This window comes from Meriones unguiculatus, chromosome 1 (assembly GCF_030254825.1).
Source record: "Meriones unguiculatus strain TT.TT164.6M chromosome 1, Bangor_MerUng_6.1, whole genome shotgun sequence".
Taxonomy (NCBI): Eukaryota; Metazoa; Chordata; class Mammalia; order Rodentia; family Muridae; genus Meriones; species Meriones unguiculatus.
This window is the reverse complement of record NC_083349.1, coordinates 58,455,761-58,474,676: the sequence shown is the minus strand read 5'-3', so window position 1 is coordinate 58,474,676 and position 18,916 is coordinate 58,455,761. Positions and strand designations below refer to the sequence as shown.

Here is an 18,916-nt window from a genome sequence, read left to right as displayed (position 1 = left end):
CTGGCCTAGGTTGTTTGTTACAGAGTGAGTTCAAGGCCCGCCTAGGTAACCTGTCTCAGAAACAAAAAAGTGCCGAGCAGGGCTGGGGGGTAGACCGCTCAATGGTAGGAGGTCGCCTAGCGTGTGGGACGCCCTGGTTCGGTCCGCAGCACAGACTGCAAAGAGCAGCTCACCTCACTTACCCTGCGACATTTCCTCAGCTCAGTCGTCTCCTCTGATCGTTCGCCAGTGGCGTCTCCTTACCTGTAATTTAGTTTTCTCTCTTTATCTTTGCTCTTGGCCGACTTACCGGGTGTGCTCTTCCTTATCATGCTTGCTTTAGCAAAGATACAGTTGCTCAGCTGCTAAAGAACTTTGTTTTCCAAAACAGTGTCTCTCTCCCCACCCTCTGTCTCTGTCTCTGTCTCTCTGTCTCTGTCTCTGTCTCTGTCTCTCTCTCTCTCTCTCTTACTCTCTCTCGTGTATTTCTGCTTGTAGAGGTCAGAGGACAAGCACAACTTGCAGTTGTTTTTCTCTTTCCCTCATGGGAGTTTGAACCCAGGCTGTCAGGTGGCAACTCCTTTACAGATGAGCCAGCTCAACAGATCCCCCACCTTTTTTCCCCTGAAATTTAAAAATTACATTCATGTATGTGCCCTGACATAGGTAGAGGTCAGAGGACAACTTTCATTGCTCAGTGCTCTTCTTCAGCCGTGCAGGGTTGAACTCAGCTTACAGGTTTGATGGCAAATGCTTTTATCTGTTTTACCTGAGCTAGCTCACTGCCCCTCCCCACTTTAAAATAGTATCTCATAGATATCTCTAGCTGCTCTCAAATTTGAGATTCCCCTCCCACCTCCACCACTACTAGAATTATTATAGGTGTATAGCGAAGTGCCCAACTAGGGTGATTAATCTTTTTGTTGTTGTTTTGGTTTATTTTTGAGACTGAGTCCCACTATGTAGCCCAGGCTGGCCTAAAATTTGCTGTGTAGACCAGGCTGCCACAAAACTTCTGAATGCTGGGATTAAAGACTTGTGCCTTCCTGAACACAAAAAATTAATTTTTGTTTTCAGTTGGAATAGAAATAAGCAAGATCATTGAATTTTAGACTTGGAAGCAGAAGACATTAACTTTCTTATTTCACACATAAGAAAGTAACAGCCAGGTCTGGAGGGATGGCATAGCAGTTAGGAACATGGATTGCTCTGGAAGAGGATTCAGGTTCTGCTTTTAGCACCCACACGGAGGCTGGAAACTATCGGTACCTGCGCCCATGTACACATATCACACACAGACACACATGAATATACAGAATTTAACAAATAAAGCGAATCTTTAAGAAAGAAAGAAACAAAAGAGAAAGAAAAGAAGGAAGGAAAGAAGAAATTAGCCAAGTGTGATGGCACATTCCTTTAATCCCAGGACCCAAGAAGCAGAGGCAAGTGGATCTCTGTGAGTTTCAGACTCGCTCGGTCTATGTAGCAAGACCCTGTCTCAAAAATGAAAACAGCTTCATCGTCTGGTGAGTTCTCTGTAGATTTTGCTGTTGTTTTGCATAAAGCTGTTCTTCCAAACACCGTTGCTTATTTGTTAGGTGAGCAAGTCACAGTCTTAACTTCACAGGTTACTGACTCGGTCAGTACACAGCGCTGTGTGCTCCTGTGGGAATCTTGATGCTGGTATGTGGAGGGGGGAGATGAAGGAATGGTGGGGTAGGCAGAATGCATCCCTGCCTCTGTGGACATCCATTTCTGTAAGAGCGCTAGCGTGGTAACATGGCAGAATGTAAACATTAGCTGTAACTATTTTTCCTCTGGCGCCATGAGGACAAGCAGGCCTGCGCCCCTCTAGAAGACAAGTTATTCCAGTGCCCAGAGTCTCGTGGAGCTCACACTGGCTTTGAACTTGCTTTTTAGCCAGGATGGATGACCTTGAACTCCCAATGCTGGAATTAGAGGCATTCCTTACCACGCCCAAACGGATTATTTTTTTTATCTATGGTAAAAATAATTGCTTACTTACTTTGAAGGATAGTGAAGATCAAACAGGACATTTTTCTTGACTTGTAGCAACAATCATAGCTTGCACACACTCATGTATACACACATACGTGCTCATACACAGATACATGTTCACACAGACACGTGAACGCAGTCATACGCATACATGCATACATGGACACAGGCACACACACACAAACACACACTGAAGTCAGAGTTGCAGGGGCTGTCCCTGCTGCTGCTGATTGAAAGATTCATGAGTAGAGAATACATGGGCTGAATCACAGGGAAAGATCAGAAGTTTTGACCAGCTAACAAGGATCCAAGCACGGTGGCACAGACCTGAAAGCTCAGCTTAGGCAAGAGGGTGAGGAAGGAGGCTCGCACATTCGAAGTCTGCCTAAGCTACAGCATGAGTTCAAGACCAGCTTGAGTAGTTTACTGAGCCCCTTCCTAAAGATAAAAAGAAAGGAGGCAGGGTGATGGTGCCCACCTTTAATCCCAGGAGGTGTGGAGATAGGACTTTCTGTGAGTTCAAAGCCAGCCTGGTCTACATGAGGAGTTCCAAGACACCCAAGGCCACACAGAGACCTGTCTCAAACAACAACAGCAACAAAGTCAAAGGGAAAGAGAGGACTGGAGACACAGCTCAGTGATAGCATGCTTGCCGGGTGTGTATGGCCCACAGCCATCAAAGGAAGACGCAGACTGTTTTCAAGAACCCATCCAGGAAGTTGTGAGGGAAAAGTAGAGCTGAGGACTGTTAGGGCTGACAGGTTAGAGGAGTCACTGACGCCATCTTGTCGATGTTGAGTTCTACAGAGAACGTACAGTTTATAAGTGGGAGGTAAACACTGAATTATGGATAGGGAATATTACTCCGGTCTCTCCGAGTTCTTCACACTGCTCCAAAACTATGAGTTAGAAACAAGTTAAAGAGATTGTTCTTGTCTGTCTGATGGCTGAGCAGGCAGCTGAAGAGCGGTCCAGTTGAGGCCCATGTGAAGCCTCTCCCAAGTGTGAGGATATTGCTCTTGCTGATTGCATTTGTTATGTAGCACTTGCCACGTGCCTTTTATTTTATTGTTTGTCTTTTGTGATGTCTCATGTGAGCATCCTTTTATTTATCTTTTCCTCCGAGTTCATGTATAAGATCTATTATCTGTCTGTCTGTCTGTCTGTCTATCTGAAACTTGCTCAATTCCCATAGGCACTTTCATGCCTATGGTTTCTAGCCAGATTCTCTAGTTCTTAAATACAGTGTGTAAATTGAATAGAAAATCATTTCAGAAAATGGATGGTTTAGCTGGACGCGGTGGCACCGGCCTGTAATCCCAGCACTCAGGGAGGAAGGGGCAGGCGGATCTCTGTGAGTTTGAGGTCAGCCTAGTCTACAAAGTGAGTCTGGTATAGCCAGGGCTACACAGAGAAACCCTATCTCAAAAAGAAAAAAAAAGAAAGAAAGAAAGAAAAAGAAAATGGATGGTTTGATGCTTTCTGATAAGAAGAGTCTCTAAGAAAAGGGAACAAAACTTCGTCTCTAAACAAGAGACTGCACACCATGATTGCCGTGACAGAGAGGGTGATAGGAATACTGTTCCTTCTTCAGTGGGATGGCCTCCAGTAGCTGGAGCTTGAGTGGCCAGGGGTTTGAGTGTGTCCTGCCTGGATACTGGACTCTTACAGCAGCAGAACACTCGAGACAGGGGAGCTGTACTTTTCAGAGAAGAGTTTCAGAGGTCCAAGGCTTAGAAAACTTGGCTTTCAGTGGGGTCTAGAGCACCAGTTTGAATTGCCCCCCTGTAAGCATTTGTTCTCATCCCAGTGGCTTCAGGAAAGTGAGTCTGCAGACTGACCTAAGACCCTGGCCTGGGCTTTGAAAGGGAGCTCTTTCTCTTTCACACTGCCTTCTTTTCTACAAGACCTTGAGGGCATCAGAATGCCTGTACCTTCAGTGCATAAAGCAGCCAAGCCAGTCTAACCAGCTCGGGGAAACACCAACAGTGCTGCCAACACCAATCACATGGATTCTGGTTACTAATTATCTCCTGGCCTCCGAGGAGAAGATAGAGTAGCTCACTGATTGGATCCTGAAGTTGAAATGACTCCACATCGCCCTGCACTCCAGCCACAGCAACAGGAAGACTCCAGTGCTCCGGAAGACATTTTAAGGACAGACCCAGCCTTGGGCTAGACTGCACCTGTTCTGAGCTTCAGCCTGACCCAGGCCCATGGAACAGAGAAGTAAAACCTGTGATCATATCGAACATGAGTGAAGCACCTGAGATTGGGAAGGAAAGAAGAGCGGGGCAGACGGGGCCTTGGGGCTCCACCTGGGAGTATGAAGACTGTAGGAGCCTCCGGAAAAGGAACTTGGCTGAGCAGATTGGGCTCCATGCAGAAAATGACCTGGACTCTACTTGCTGGGCTAAGAGGCGGAATCGGCCCTACAGAAAAAGGGATTGTGGGTACTGGGATTTTGAGCAGAGTGAACCAAACTATATGGACTCTGGGGACACAAATGGAAACAGAAAGGACAGTCCCTTCTCAGAAAGCTCTGCTGGCTACAGGAATGGAGAAGACATAGATGGTGCGAATCTCAGGCCTGGGACAGAGGAGCGTTTGCTTCTGGGAAGCCCAGCTGGGTGCCCGGAAGCCGGAGGATGTGGGAAGGGGAATGGCTGTGTAGATTGTAAGGATCTGATTTATAATCCCAAGGACCTGCAGAAAGTCAAACGGAGAAATGGTTACCGGGACTCGGGTGACTCTTTGGGGAATTTACATCAACCTCAGAACTGCTACGTGGGCCTGGGGAATTTTAATTACAGTCCTGAGGCTTGTAAAGGAATTAACTTAGATTATGGTGATCACAGCACTGCATGTCACGTTCCTGGGTCTTATACCAATGGTGAGTCTCTGGAGCTTCCAGATTTGGATGGAGGTGAAGGGTTTGTTCAGTACGATGAAGAAGACAGGAAGGTTTGCCAAAGTAATAAAATCTATCCCAAAGCAAAGACCTTTCCCGTGGATCTGGCTAATTCGGATACAGAAAATGAAGGCTACGATACTTTCTCTACGAACCCTGACTCTCATCATTGCAGACAAGCTGACTCTTCGTATCGAGGAGATGATTTGGACTACGATGACTTTGACCGACTGGGGATGAGGGCAGCTAGAGGCAGAGGAGCCATCACTGAAGGTCCACAGCGGCATCCCAGGGGAGAGCAGGGAGACCGGCCCTTTGGGACTGCTGCGGGCCCTGGGTTAGAAAGCACCTGGCACTTGGGGGAGGTGAGAGCCTTAACTGGTTCTGAGACTTGGGCAAGGAATAGCTGCTTCCGCCGCACGGCTCCCAGCACCCTGAGACGCTCAGAGTTTGTGCAGAGAAGGAAGAAGCCCCAAGGTAGGAATCCAGCCGGCCTTCTGGCGGGTTAAAGATGCATCCTGGAACTAGGTGTCATGGATGGCGGTAGCATCACTCAGTGTGTTGATGTTTGCTCAGAACCTTGGCCCCTAAGTGTGTTTGCATCAGTCCAATCTGGAGGCATGATGTGTGGGGGGAGGGGTATTTTGCAGAGCAACGGTTTTACACGTAGCGTCACAAATGATGTGCTGTGGCCCTCAAGCAAGAGCCTTCTCATGGGAGTTCTTTTTCTCTCGGTTGTCTGTCAGCTGCCCCCAGTTGCAAACCCCTTTCCATCCTTATGCTAATGTTCTTATTCTTGCAAGGACACCTTGGTTGCTCTTGTGGCACAGTGCTAAAAGTTCTCTTCCTGGCAAGTTTTCCTCAGTCCCTAAACTTCTTTTGACCTCAGTGGAAAAGAAGCATTGCCTTGTGTCACGGCTCTTCTTTTCTTGATAATACAGTTTAATCGGCGTAAGGAGCTCTGGTGCTCCTGTGCAATGCAGAAGCTGCCTTCAGTTTGTTACCGCGCTTTGCACCTGCTAGGATAGCTGTAATCCATATCACCTCCGCAGCCTCCCCTTAGCGATCCCCAAAGTGGGAATGTCAGGAGTCCGTCCACGCGGACTCTTCCTCGCTTTGTGTCTTCAGCACTTTATTTGATGAACTTGTTTCTATTTTGGGTGCTCCTCAGGCTACCCAGCCTGTGTTGTTCTGGCCAGGTGTGGGCCCAGGGGCCCAGGTTATGGCCAGAGGTTAAGGGATGGAACTGGGTAAGACATGAGTCATCTGGAGGATCCCCTCATGCCCTCCCTCCAGAAGGACGCTTTCTCTGCTAGGACTCCCACAGAATGGCTGCCTGCTTAGGTTTCTACTTGGGCATTCAAAGCCCAAAGAGATAAACTCCCATCACAACCCCAGGTGTGCCCGCATTTCATCCCCAGCTCCTCAAAAGTTCCAGGCCGCTATTTGGACAAAGCTGGCTCCATGTACCTGCACTTACGAAGATAAAAATGAGATCAAACCCGGCTTCGCTGAGAAGCTGAGGAATTTGGCAGCTAATCTTTCTTCTCTTCTGTCTGTGAATTCATTTTCTGTCTGAAGTGATTGGGATTAGGTGACCAGCTCACAGAGAAATGTCTGATTGCGATTCCTTGTGTGGGTTTGGATACGGCTCCTCTCCCCTCCCCCACATCTGCTCCTGGCTGAACTTTGTTTCCTCCCTGCAGCTCCTTATCACTGGAAGCTCCTAGCCATCCCCCAGACTGTTCTGCTTGGCGTGTTGTAATGTGCCCTGTGATCTCTCTGAAACCAGCTCCGGTCCTCCTCACCATTTGCATTCTCACAGCTCTCCTCGCCTGGACCATGAGGAGTCCTCTTGGAACTGTTGTTTATACTCTTGATACCCCTTTGACCAGTTGAAAACTCTCTTCCTCACTAGAAATCTCTAGGCTTCCTATTGAGCTGGTCTTTGACCTTTACTGCGAGTTACCCAGCAACAGCACGCACTGCAGAGGGAAACAAGTGTTAGAGTGGGTGTGCCTTGGGTTCAAATCTCAGCCCCAATATCTACCAACGGTGTTGTTTCAGGCAAATTGCTTAGGTTCTCTGAGCTTTAGATCCCGTAGTGGCTAAGCCAAGATATCACCCAGGGGCCGGCTCAGCAGTCAAAATGTCTTGCTGCGCTCAAGTTTAGTTCCAAGCACCATCATGGCTCACCACCTTCTATAACTCCATTTCCAGAGTAGCCAACACCCTCTTCTGGCCTTTGTGAGCACCAGGCGTGGGTGTATGTGGGACTGTGGGACACATGTATACATTCAAGCAAAACACTCACACACATTAAAAAAATATTGCTCACATGTCTGGAATAAATACAGTAAGTGCTCATACGCTACTGCGTGCGTGCGTGCGTGTGTGTGTGTGTGTGTGTGTGTGTATGTGTATGTGTGTGTTTTATCCACCGACTCCCTTTTCCTTTACAAATAGCCCACTAGACTGTCACTCTGTGGTTCCCTGAGGCACAGGCTTACAGACACTGTTCCTATTGTAAACCCTTCAGCTTCAGGGGTGAAACATCCGTTTCTCCCTTCTGTCCATCCCTCCCATCCATCCACCATACAGTTGTCCCTCCCCAAAGCCAAGCCTTTCCCCAGCTTTCTCTCCTCCTGTCTTTCACTGGCCTCACAGTGTCCTTCTCCGTGTCCGCCTGTCTTGGGGTGGTTCCAACAAGTCTGTTATGGTTTTGGACCTTGGCCCCAAGGAGTGGTCAGTGGACCTAGGATGCCTTCACTCCTGAAGTGTCAGGTTTCTGTGAAAACTGGAAAGGCCGTGTGACCCTCCTCACTGGGAGGCTCGCTAATTTGAGTGTTTCCCCAGCCCTCCTCGCGTGCTGACTGTCTCAGGGCTCTTCAACTCTCCTTGCTGTTTTCCTGGGGCTTCGGGAGTCTCATTACTGGCCTGTATGGTCTGTTCAGGGATTTGAGGGGAATTTCTCCATAGATGTTGGACTCTCCCTACAAGGCTACCTCCCTCAGGTCCAGCCCTCTCCTGGCTTCTCAGCCCAGGCTGGCTACCTGCTGGCCCTCTCTGTCACTTTATTCTGTTCCTAGTCTAAAGGCTAGAAATTGCTTCAGGGAGAAAGTGGGTAAGCACAAATGTGGCCTAATTGCACTTTCTTGCTCGAGTCACGTCCTCTTCAGTTTCTGTTGCTTTTGATTGTTTCGTAATGCCTACATGTAATTATCGGTTTAATGCCATGTTGGAGTTGTTAATTAGTTATCAGTAGAAAGGTCAGCACCACAGATGCTTTAAGGTTTTTTTTTTTTTTTTTTTTTTTTTTTTTTTTTTATGTTTGCTAAGGATTGTTATGGCAGGAGGGACCCAGAGGCTCGAATTCCATGTTACTTGTGTTGAATGTGAATATTATGGTCTGGAGAGGAAGAATTCTTACAGAGAAGAATCTGAAAGTAGAATTCTGTAAGAGCCAAGGCTAAGGGTTCCAGGTTGGGAAGGCCACACCACAGAACCTTTTTCTTATTAATTCTAGAAGAAACCTTTCATGCCAGTAGATCTAATGTTTTAGATAAATAATGGGCAAGTCTCATAACTGGGTCCTCTTACAAAATTAATTTCTCTTGCTGCTTTGTGTGTATGAGTGTTCTGCTTGCATGTATGTCTGTGACCTACCTGCATGCCTGATGTCCATGAAGGTCAGAGAGGATGTCAGATCTCCAGGGACTGGAGTCACAGATGGTTGGGAGCCACGAAGCATGTGCTGGGAATCAAACCTGGGCCCTCTGCAAGAGCAGCAAGTTTTCTTAAATGCTGAGCCGCTCTCCAGATCGGCTCTTAAAGTGTATCAGTGAGCTGCAAGCAGCAGCTCCGAAAAACACAAGTTGTCTGCTTCCCCCTTTTCTTATTTGCTGTTTGTTTGTTTGTTTGTTTGTTTGTTTGTGACAGGGTCTTTCTGTGTAGTCCTGGCTGGCCTGGAACTTGTTATGTAGCTGAGGCTGGCTCCTCAAACTGACTGATTTGCCCGGCCCTACCTCCTAAGTACTAGGATTAAGTTCATGCCACTATGCCCAGCTTTTTGTTATTGTTGTTTCTTTATTATTATTGTTTTGAGATGGTTTCTCTCAGACTCTCAAGCTAGGTTGGCCCTAGAATTTGTTGTATACCCTGGACTCACATTAAATGTTCTGCCTCACTCCCCAAACCTACAAATGCTGGGGTTACAGGTACGAACCACTACATCTGATTAAAATAAAAGTTGATGGTAAATTTAAAAAATATATATCTAGTTTTGTCAAAAAGTATGTTTATGTATACATACACACACATTTTGTAAATATGTATACACACGTGGAGTAAAATGTGGGTCACAATTTTAAAAGTTTGAAAAGCACTTAAATTCAAACTGCTTAATTTATGAGTGAGGAGGGTGCATGAAGAAACTGACAAATGCCCAGGGCAACTTAGACAAGCCTAGGTCAGAAAGAAATTGCAGTCTTATTGCCCCAACCGACTATGTCACCAGAGCTGAAGCCAGAAGGCTGTGGCCTCATTCTGCTGAAAGGAACATAGCAGAGCAGGAAGAGCAGGGAAGGCAGAGGGGGCTGCAAGCAGAGGCACAGAACACAAGCCACAGGACAGGAAGGCCGAAAGGATGAGGGCTGAGGAGACCCACCTTTGGTAGGAGCATGGCATATGTTACAGGGAGTGTGAGTTTCCTTTCCTGTTACCAGGATAAAATACCCTGATAAGCAACTTAAGAAAGGAAAGGTTTGTTTTAGCTGAAAGCTGTCAATATAGGGAAATGAAGGCAGCAGGAGCTTGAAGATGATCCCATGGCATTGTGTCCACAGTCACCCAAATGGGCCTATCCACAGTTAAGATGGGTCTTCCACATCAGTTAATAAGATTAGGATGCCGGAGGCCTGTTCTCCTAAGACAGTGTACTGTCAAGTTGACGGCCACAGCCTCACCCCTTGTCAACACAGCACCCTCACATATCACTTCTTTTTAAAGGTTAATAACCTTTATAATTTATTTATTTATTATCGGGGTGTCAGAAAACAGCTCTGTAGGGCTGTCTCTCTCCTGCCACCTCTGTGGAGCCCGGGAATAAAACTCAGGTTTCAGGCTCATATCACAAATGCCTTTACTCACCGAGCCGTTTGTAGCCTACAACACGTAAACCTCTTTAGCTAGGACTTCCCACCCCTGGCTCCCACGGGCTGGAGAGCACATTGTACTGTATACTGTACTCCTCTTCTCTATTTCCTGATTGTGGGTGTGGTGTGACCAGTGGCTTTAAGTTCGCACTGCCTGGATGCTCCCCCACCCCAGGGTAGACTGTTAAAAAAGACATATACATTTATGAGATCAAGTAGAAATAATGGGAAAAGGTGTGGGTTCACCAAGTAGTATGGAAACTAGCCAGAAGCCAGGTGTCACCCCCAACAAAGTTAGATAACAGTGGCACATGCCTGAAGTCTCAGTACTTCTGAGACTGAAGCAGGAAGAATGCTGAGTACCAGGCCAGTATGGGCTGCATAACAATATTATTCATGAAAAGTTTTTATTTAGCCAAACAGAGAGCCACGTGCCTGTAGTCCCTGTACTTGGGAGGTTAGCGCAAGAGGATCAGGAGCTCAAAGCCAGGCTCAGCAACTTAGTAAGCTCAAGGCCAGCCTAGGCTCCATGAGACTTGGTCAAAGAAAACAAAGGACAGACAAAAAGCAAAATAATAAAAAGAAAGAAAAGTTTTATTGGCCGATGCAAAAATTCTCTCTTAAGAAAAAAGATTTTAGTTGTATTTTTTTAATTATATGCATATGTGTGTAGGTTTGTATAAGTGACCTCAGTATTCACAGAGGCTGAAAGTGAGTGTGAGGAGCTAGAAGCTAGCAGAAGTGAGTGCCGGGATCTGAATTCTAGTCCTCAAAAGAGCAGTGTGTACCCTTTCTCTTAGTGAAGCAGCCTTTCTACCCCCTAAAGTTCTCTTATCAAGCAGTGACCATATATTTCAAGTTACTTATCTATCATTGCCTTAATATTTTACTTTTTCCTAAAGGCTAAACACGTAACAACAACAACTGAGCCTGAAGCTTCCAGTGGCATCCTCTGCCAGGCTTTCTATTTATCTGCTGTGTCAGAACCGCTGTCTTGCATTCTTTGGTATGATAAATTGCAGACTTAAGGACTAGGCACTGGATTCTGTGTAGGAACTTGGATAAAGGGGCCTGGAGAAGAAAGTGGGGAGAGGGGAGGGGCTTCTAGCTGGTTCTAAGACACTGTCCGGCAGGAATTTTCTCCCAGCTAAAAGCCAGAACAAAGGTGGCAGAGGAAGTTTGTTCCAATGCTTCTGGGATTTAGGGTCCTGAGAGGAAACGAATTCAACACTGAAGCTCAGCGATCTAAACCATTTCCCACGATCCGAAGAAGCCAGTGCACCCAGTCTGAGAGTTTCACAGAGAAAGGGCCAACTGCCTCCAAACAGAAGGGCAGTGGGTGCTGGAGGAAAATTGTGGGGGCTGGGTAAGTGGGCTGGAGGCAGCAGCCCGGGAATACAGAAAACCAGGATTTATGAGTCCTCCCGCCGGTCTGGGGTGAGGAAGAGCAGATTCCCAGGCTGCTTCCTCTGGGGCTTGCCGGATAGGCTACCTCTCCACAGAAGCTAAGGAAGCCAGGCCTGGATGGCCCGTGTGGGCCGAATCGCTTCTGTCTTTTCACTCTTATAGGGTGTCATTTCAGCAGTGTTTTGTTGCCTGGGTTTTGTCATCATTTTAAAGGTGTCAGGAAAGACACCTCAGGTTGTTAAGTGGAGAGATAGTTTGAAATAGATTTGCGAGATAATGGAAAGCTGACTGTTAGTGTGACAGCAGCTAACCTTTCTCCATGTTTGTGTGTGTGTGTGTGTGTGTGTGTGTGTGCGCTTGTGCGTGCACACGTGGGCACAAACTTGTCCCTGTGTGTGTCTTAGAGAGAGGTATTAATGTTAGACATACAGCAAAAAGTCACAATGTCTACACCTTCAACATTTTTTCAAATATGTGCATTTAAAGTACCTTTCCTGGGAGATGGATGGATGGCTCTGTGGGTAAGAGCACAAGGGACCCAGGTTCGGTTCCCAGCACCCACACTGTAGGATTCACGGCCACCTGTAACCCAGTTTCTGAGGTTCTGACACCCTCCTCTGGTTTCATGTACTTGCATGCACATAGTGAACCTGCAGTTAAATCAACAAAATCAAATTAAAAACCAGCCAACTTTCTTTTTAAACAAAACGACAGTTCTCTTGTAAATTGGTTTGTGTGCTGACTGTTTTCCAGCACACACATTAAATATCACTGCATATTAGTGCGTAGGCACCTGTCCACCCATATCCCCTGCCCCCCTCCCTCTTGAAATCAGTTCTCATGGATCCCAGGCTAGCTGCAGATTCGCTGTGTGGCTGAGGACGGCCCCGAGGATCCGACCCAAGGCGCGTGATGTTGCAGTGATGTTTCTTTGCACTGTGTGAAGATTATCCTTCAGATGCTGACTCCATCCCACCAGAGATCTGATTACAGTCCGGACTTCCGGCATTGCCACCGTTAGGAAGCATATCCGTGCTCAGCCAGCATTCATCAGAGCCTCATTCCATTTGTACAGATAAATCTTAATGACTCTAATAGTTTCTGTTAGGTGGACATGCCATCATTTAGTTATTCAGGCTGCTGCAGAGGTACATTTGGTTGTTTCTGTTTAGAAGATTTCTAAGCTTTTTTAAGCTTTGTGTTTTTCCTTATTTAGTTAAAGAAGTGAATGTATGAGAGTGCTTTGCCTCCTGGTATGTCTGCATCACTTGCATGCAGCGCTCCCAGAGGCCAGCAGAGGGCGTCAGAGCCCCCCGGAGTTACCGAAGGTTGTCAGACCGAGGGTTGCATGCTGGGAACAGAACATGGGTGCTGTGCAAGAGCAGCAAACGCTCTCAACTGCGTAACTTTCTGGTGGCGATCTCCGATTACACATACATGTGCACTTGTCCAATTATTTACGTAGTAAATTCCTAAAAATGAACCCCTGTGTTAAAATGTTTGTTTGGGGACTGTTGAGTTTGGCGGTAGAGTTTGAGATCCTCCGTTCGGTTCCTCGTACTTCTGTAAATACACAAATAAACAAAAAGCCTTTTTATTGTAAAGTAAGAACTGCAGAAAGTTCAGAAGTTTCATCAACTGTCCACGTTCCTCTTTGTTGGTCTTTTAATTTTTAAAATGATAGTCCTCTCCCTTTGCGCCGTCTCCATCCTTCCTGCCGTCATCTCTGGAATGCCACTGAATTTTCAGATCTTATCTGCTGGCTTTATAACTTTCTCTGTACTCAGATTTAGTAGGCAGTCGTTTGAATTCAGCCTTTGTACCAAGTGGATTCCCAAAGACTGTGCAGAACTGTACTTTAAAACTGCCCTCTTTCGTCTTTAGCGCTACCGAAATCCAAGTGTAGCCTCTGGGTCCCAGTGGTCAGCAAAGGCACCGGTGGTAGAAGCAGGACCACCGGCTCCCAGGGAGCCCTCCCCCCCCAGTCAGCCGCCTCATTCCTCTACCGCGGGGTCGTTAGGAGGAGGCGGGGGTCAGCACGTAGGTATCTGTTGGAATAAATTTAGAAACTCGAAGGCGCTCCTTCAGTGGTGGAAGGAAGCAGCAGCTAGGCCTGCAGCTCATCCCGCGGCGCCGGAAGCCGAGGCCTTTTCAGCTCTGGGAAAGGTCACCACCAAAGGTAGTTCAGTAGCACTTACTGAGGTAGAGTTATCCCTGGAATGTCGCTTTTTATTTTCTCTAAAAAAACTCATTATATTCTTTCGTAACACCAAAAAATGTCAACTGGGAGCTGGCGGTGTAACTCGGTGGTGGAGCCCTTAGCTAGTGCGCCAGACCCTGGGTTCCATCCCCAGCACTCAGCAAAATTTCAAAAGTACCGGTTGGACAAATCCCCTTTGATCTCAGCTTCCCTGGGGCTGCCTCAACGATGACCGTTCTCTGCATGCTTACATTTTATACGTGTGCATTTAGAAATATATAGCAATGTTCCCAACTTTTCCTTTCATGACCCTTTTTGTTTTCTTTCTTTTCGTGTATTTACAGAGTGACACATTGAAGGTTCCCTCTCCCTAGAGGCCTGTAAGTGTAGATGTTTGCAGTATGTGAAGGGGCTCTAGGCGCCCCAAACACCTAGTTCTGCCTTCTGAGGGCAGGACCGATGGCAGAGCTGGGCCCCCTTGGCCAGCCGGGCCATCACCCGGCAGACGGAGCTGCTCACTTCAGTGGCGTCTGTCGCTCGGGGCAAAGGACAGCCTCCCCAAACGAGGTTTAGCTGAAAAGGCAAGAGCTAATAGTGTCCCGAGGTGGTATTTGGAGCGGATTAGTTAGGACTAGGCAACTAGCAAGAGAAGGGGAGTGCGCAGGCGCAGGTGGTTGGTCCAGCAGCGGATAGAGTCCGGCTCCATCCTTTACCACCAGCCCCGCGGTGGTGCCTGCGTGCCTTGGGGGCGATTCCGAGGAAAAGTCGGGGAGCCGGGGATGGGCCGCCCCTCCTCGGCCCCTGGGGGCCTGTGGGTGCTTTCCGGGCTGTGGGAAGGTTCGGCTCCTCTGCAGACCCCTGCCTAGCGACGCGTGGGGCCTCGGGGCTGCAGGTAAGGTGTGAGCGTGGGTGCAGAGGGCAGGCTGTGGGACCGGGGCGGGGGCGGGGTTGCTGGGCTTTCGCTCCCGCGCTCCGCCGCCCTCTGCCCAGGCAGGGGGTCAGGCCTGGCTTTGCCTCTGACATTGCCAGCCCGACGAAGCTATGGTGGAAATGAAGGTAGCGTACCGCGCTGACCGGCGGAGAACTGGCCTGGGTTTGGGGGGCGGCTGTTTTGCTTTAAATCACGAAACTCGTGCAGCTCCCGAATACCTGTGAGATGAAAGTGGCTGCCGGTCTGCATAGGTTATTTGCTGGTAGGCTGGTTCGGAGCCTCAGTTTCCCCGGTGTGCGTGCTCATCTTCAGATTTGTTCGTGTAGGAAAGTAGTTTCTGAACCAATGCCCTTTAAGCACCGCGCCCTCCTCCGGCGCTGAGGGCAGTGTCTCACCCACCGTGGGAAAAAGACTGCCTTTTGTTGAGTTCCCGTGTTTAATTCCCCCAAGGACTCAGCAAAGCAGGTGTTCTCATTTTACAGATGAGGAATTTGCCCAGAGGTGAACCTTTGTGGGGCTCCCAGGGTGAGGGACAGCCCGTCTCCGCTGCAGCTAGTTGAAAGTGAAGATTTTTCTCACATGGTTTTCAAATACTAAATTTTTTTTTCTTCACTTTGTGGTGTTGATCAGTCTCTGGCCTCCAGCGTTCTAGGCCAGGGTTCTATCCCTGAGTGACACTTCCAACCCTCTAAAATGTTTATCAAACTTTTTCATAGCAGGCATGTGGGTTAATTAAAGGGAGGGCAGTTTTACATTTGGAGTGCTATCAAGCCAGACATTTTTTTTTTTTTTGTCCAGAGAGCGGTTATCAGTGGAGCCGGACCTGAGGATCTGTTAAAATTCAGATTCGTGGTCTCACCCAGATTTGCTGAGTCAGATTCTCAGGATAAATACCCAGGAAACTGTAGCTTTGCAAACAGTGCCCTACAGAGGACCTTTCTTTTATCTTATTAAATAACAGGTTGGGGGGGGGGTTGTTTTGACAAGCAAAGAGCCTATCCGAAAAAAATAAAATACATTCTGGAAGTTTGGGGAAAAGTGTGTCATAACCATTACCTAAGTTTGAAAAAAAATGGCTAGGATACATTTTTCTCACTTTCAATATAAATAAAATGGAATCTGCTGGCATGGGCTGCCGGCCTCTTGGTTGATGAGTAGGACCTTGCCTGTTGCTTTGTGTTTCCAGTCACTGTTGTTAATAATCTTTGATTCCCACGAGAGAACGTTTCCAGGGCATATTTAAAGAGCATGTTTAAAGACTTGAAGCAGAAAGGCCCCGGCCTTCTCCTCTGAGAATCTAGGCAAGGGGGCAGGCACAGTGGCGCTGGAGTAAATACACAGTGTTTAGACTTGATCTTTTTAGGCTGTTTCCACAGAACCTGTGGAAGTCAGCCAGCCTCTCCAATCCTGGGTTTTGATCTGTTAGGTAAGAATGATCACTGCCACATACTTTAAAGCTTTGTCATATTAAGTTTGGGGATATAATCTGTAAGTTAGCTTGATGTGGTTGGAACCAGTAAATGTTCTTTTTGTAGTTTATATTAATGAGTTTCTCTTGTCAGTTTGTCATTAGCAAGATCTAAGATACTTGGAAGTTCACTTTGAAGCTGGGCAGTGATAGCCCATGCTTTTACAGAGGATTTCTTGAGTTTGAGGCCAGCCTGGTCTACAGAGCGCTTTCCAGGACAACCAGGGCTACACACACACACACAACCCTGTCTCGAAAACAAAACAAAATCTATCACTTTAAAATCAGTGTGGGTTTTGTTTTGTGTTAGTTGTGTTTGGGGAGAGGCTCTCACGTGGCTTAGGCTAGTTTAGAACTCGCTGTGTGGTGGACTCCTGATCCTTCTGCCTGTAGTGGCATTATAGACAAGTACCAGCAAGTGTGGCCACAAAGGGAAACCAAACCAAACAATTGCATTAAGAAGGTTTTCTCACAAGGTTGGGGATGAGGAAGTATTTTTCTAACCTGCGCAAGGCCCTGGGCTCCATCCCCAACACAGCAATAAATAAATAAGCTATCTGTAGGGCACCACTGATTTCTGAATCAAACTTGAGCCCTGTGATGAATGAGAAGGATGTTTGAAATGTATCATGTCGTGGAGAAAGTTCAAGAAAGAAAATAATGTTCAGTTTATAGAGGGAAGACTGTCTTGATGTCAGGAAGCCTCTGTGCACTCTTTTGGTTTTGGTTTGTTTTTTTTTTTTTTTTTTTTTTGGTTTTTGGAGACAGGGTTTCTCTGTGCAATCCTGGCTGTCCTGGATCCCAGAGATCCGCCCGCCTCTGCCTCCTGGGTGCTGGGATTAAAGGCGTAGGCCACCACTGCTCCAGCCTCCCTGAAGTTTAACGCTTGCAACGTTTTTCTTTACATTCTTTCTGCTCCAAGTTTTCTCTTCCCTGTCCGTCTGAGAGTATATGGCATGTGCCATGCCCCAGTAGGCTTCCGGGTGTGTTTTGTTTTGTTGGGGATAAAACTCTAGGCCTGGCACAAGAGAACCGTAAGCCTAGCAAGTATGGGTGTTTCTTGTGTCACCAGAAAGGACTGACTACTGCAGGGGATTTTACAAATCTAATCTACAGCCGCTCTCCAGCCCCATCCTGACCCTGTTTGGAGCTTTTCTTTCTCAGATCATGACCCAGCACAGAATGGCCACTTTTGTTTGAGGACTGTTCTCTGAATCTTTTTTCTTATGACAATGGATTTTTTTTGGAGAATATAAATTCTCAGTTTGAGTTTGGTGTTTTCTCAAGATTCACTTCAAAACCAGCATTTGTGACGAGGATACTGCATAAGGGCTGGATGATGTTTTCAGGCATATTTGCCCTTCACTGGTGACCCTGATTTTGATTATGGGGTCAGGGTGTCCTTCCTCCACTGTGTGGTCACTTTCCCTTTCATTTTTGTAATTAGCATTTAATGTAAATAACTTAAAACTATGCAGATACCCTGATCATCTCAGCTGCACCATTACTGCTAGCATAATCTGCTGACGCTGAGGTGTTTTTTTGTTTGTTTGTTTGGGCCTGGAATTCTCTGCGTGGACCATCCTGGGGTTAGAGGCATGCATGCCTCACCTCCACTGATGGTGGATGGTTCGAAAATAATGTACTTGCTCTCTCTTTCTTTTTTCTATTTTTTCTCTCTGTCATTTTTCTGGTTCTTACATCTGCCCCAGAGAGAGAACTTTATCTTCTGAGCCCTCAAGTGTGTTGGGGGCATGGGCTCCCAGTTCCTCCTTGATTCCCTGGATTATAATGCATTGGCCTGCTGACATTCATTTTGATACTGAAGTTAGGCCTGGTTGGCCTGTTGCCCTTCCCGCCTCCCTTGTCTTTGTTAGCATCTCCCCTCTCTCCCTTCCCCTCATTCAGGACCTCCTTGCTTTGCAATGTAAAACGTCTCCCACCCCCACTGTAAACACTGACATTCCTAACTCTTTAGGATTAGCAGCGACAGAAAAGATTTTTGGAGATTGAAGTCTGTTGAAAGACTGACCATGAGAACACTGTTTTTGTTGCTTTGAATTGTGCTCAGGCATCACACTCCATTCACTTAGCAAATTTGTAATGTTTAAGTAGTTCTTCACATTTAAAGGGACCTTGGTGGGGCTGGCTTAACTGTTGCATTTCTTCAATTTATTTTTATTTCCATTTGTTTAAATGAGCAAATGCTTCCTCATTTCCTCACGAGTCTCATTGTGTGCGTGCAAATACCAGGAATTGTAAGCTCCAATGGCAAGGGTTATTTTTCTTCGGGAAAGGTCTCACCCAGGATAGCCCTGGGTGGACTGGCACTTGCTCCCTGGAGCCCCCTGCTTTTGTCTCTGGGGAGCTGGGACTAAGGGCATGTGCAGCCACACCTGCCAGGATATTTAACACGGAAATTTGATTAAAGATCTTCGTGTCTGTAGACATGCACTGGCTGGGAGACAAATCTTTTACATACTTAATGATGTCCTGATGCAAATCCCTGTCAAGTAGACCTTCCTTTTTCTTATGTGTCCCTCATAATATTCTCTTTTTTTTTTAAGAGAGAGTTTTTGTTTTGTTTTGTTTTGTTTTATGTATACACTGTTCTGTCTACACATGTCCCTGCAAGACAGAAGAGGCACCAGATCTCTTTATAGATGGTTGTGAGCCACGATGTGGTTGTTGGGAATTGAACTTAGGACCTCTGGAAGAGCAGACAGTGCTCTTAACCTCTGAGCCACCTCTCTAGCCCACTCTTTTTTTTTTATTAACGTTTTTGCACGTAATCTTTTTCATAATGTTGAAAACATCTTGTTAGATTTATTTATCTGCTTTGTATGTG

The 18,916-nt window shown here is 46.9% G+C and overlaps 1 protein-coding gene across 4 annotated transcripts in view; it reads left to right on the top strand.

Moving 5' to 3' along the window:
• Positions 1-18,916, top strand: part of Dnmbp (dynamin binding protein) — a 91,657-nt gene that overhangs the window by 48,919 nt on the left and 23,822 nt on the right. Inside the window, exon 1 of one of the 4 annotated variants that reach the window (XM_021644645.2) lies at positions 4,076-5,386. The exons of 1 other annotated variant lie outside the window; for it this stretch is intronic. In XM_021644645.2, the coding sequence (XP_021500320.1) occupies positions 4,252-5,386 (1,135 nt within the window). In that variant the 5' untranslated portion in view covers positions 4,076-4,251. Of the gene's footprint in view, positions 1-4,075; positions 5,387-14,411; positions 14,562-18,916 lie in introns of those variants that run through there. 2 more of the 4 variants (XM_060389977.1, XM_060389983.1) reach the window with 2 other exon arrangements.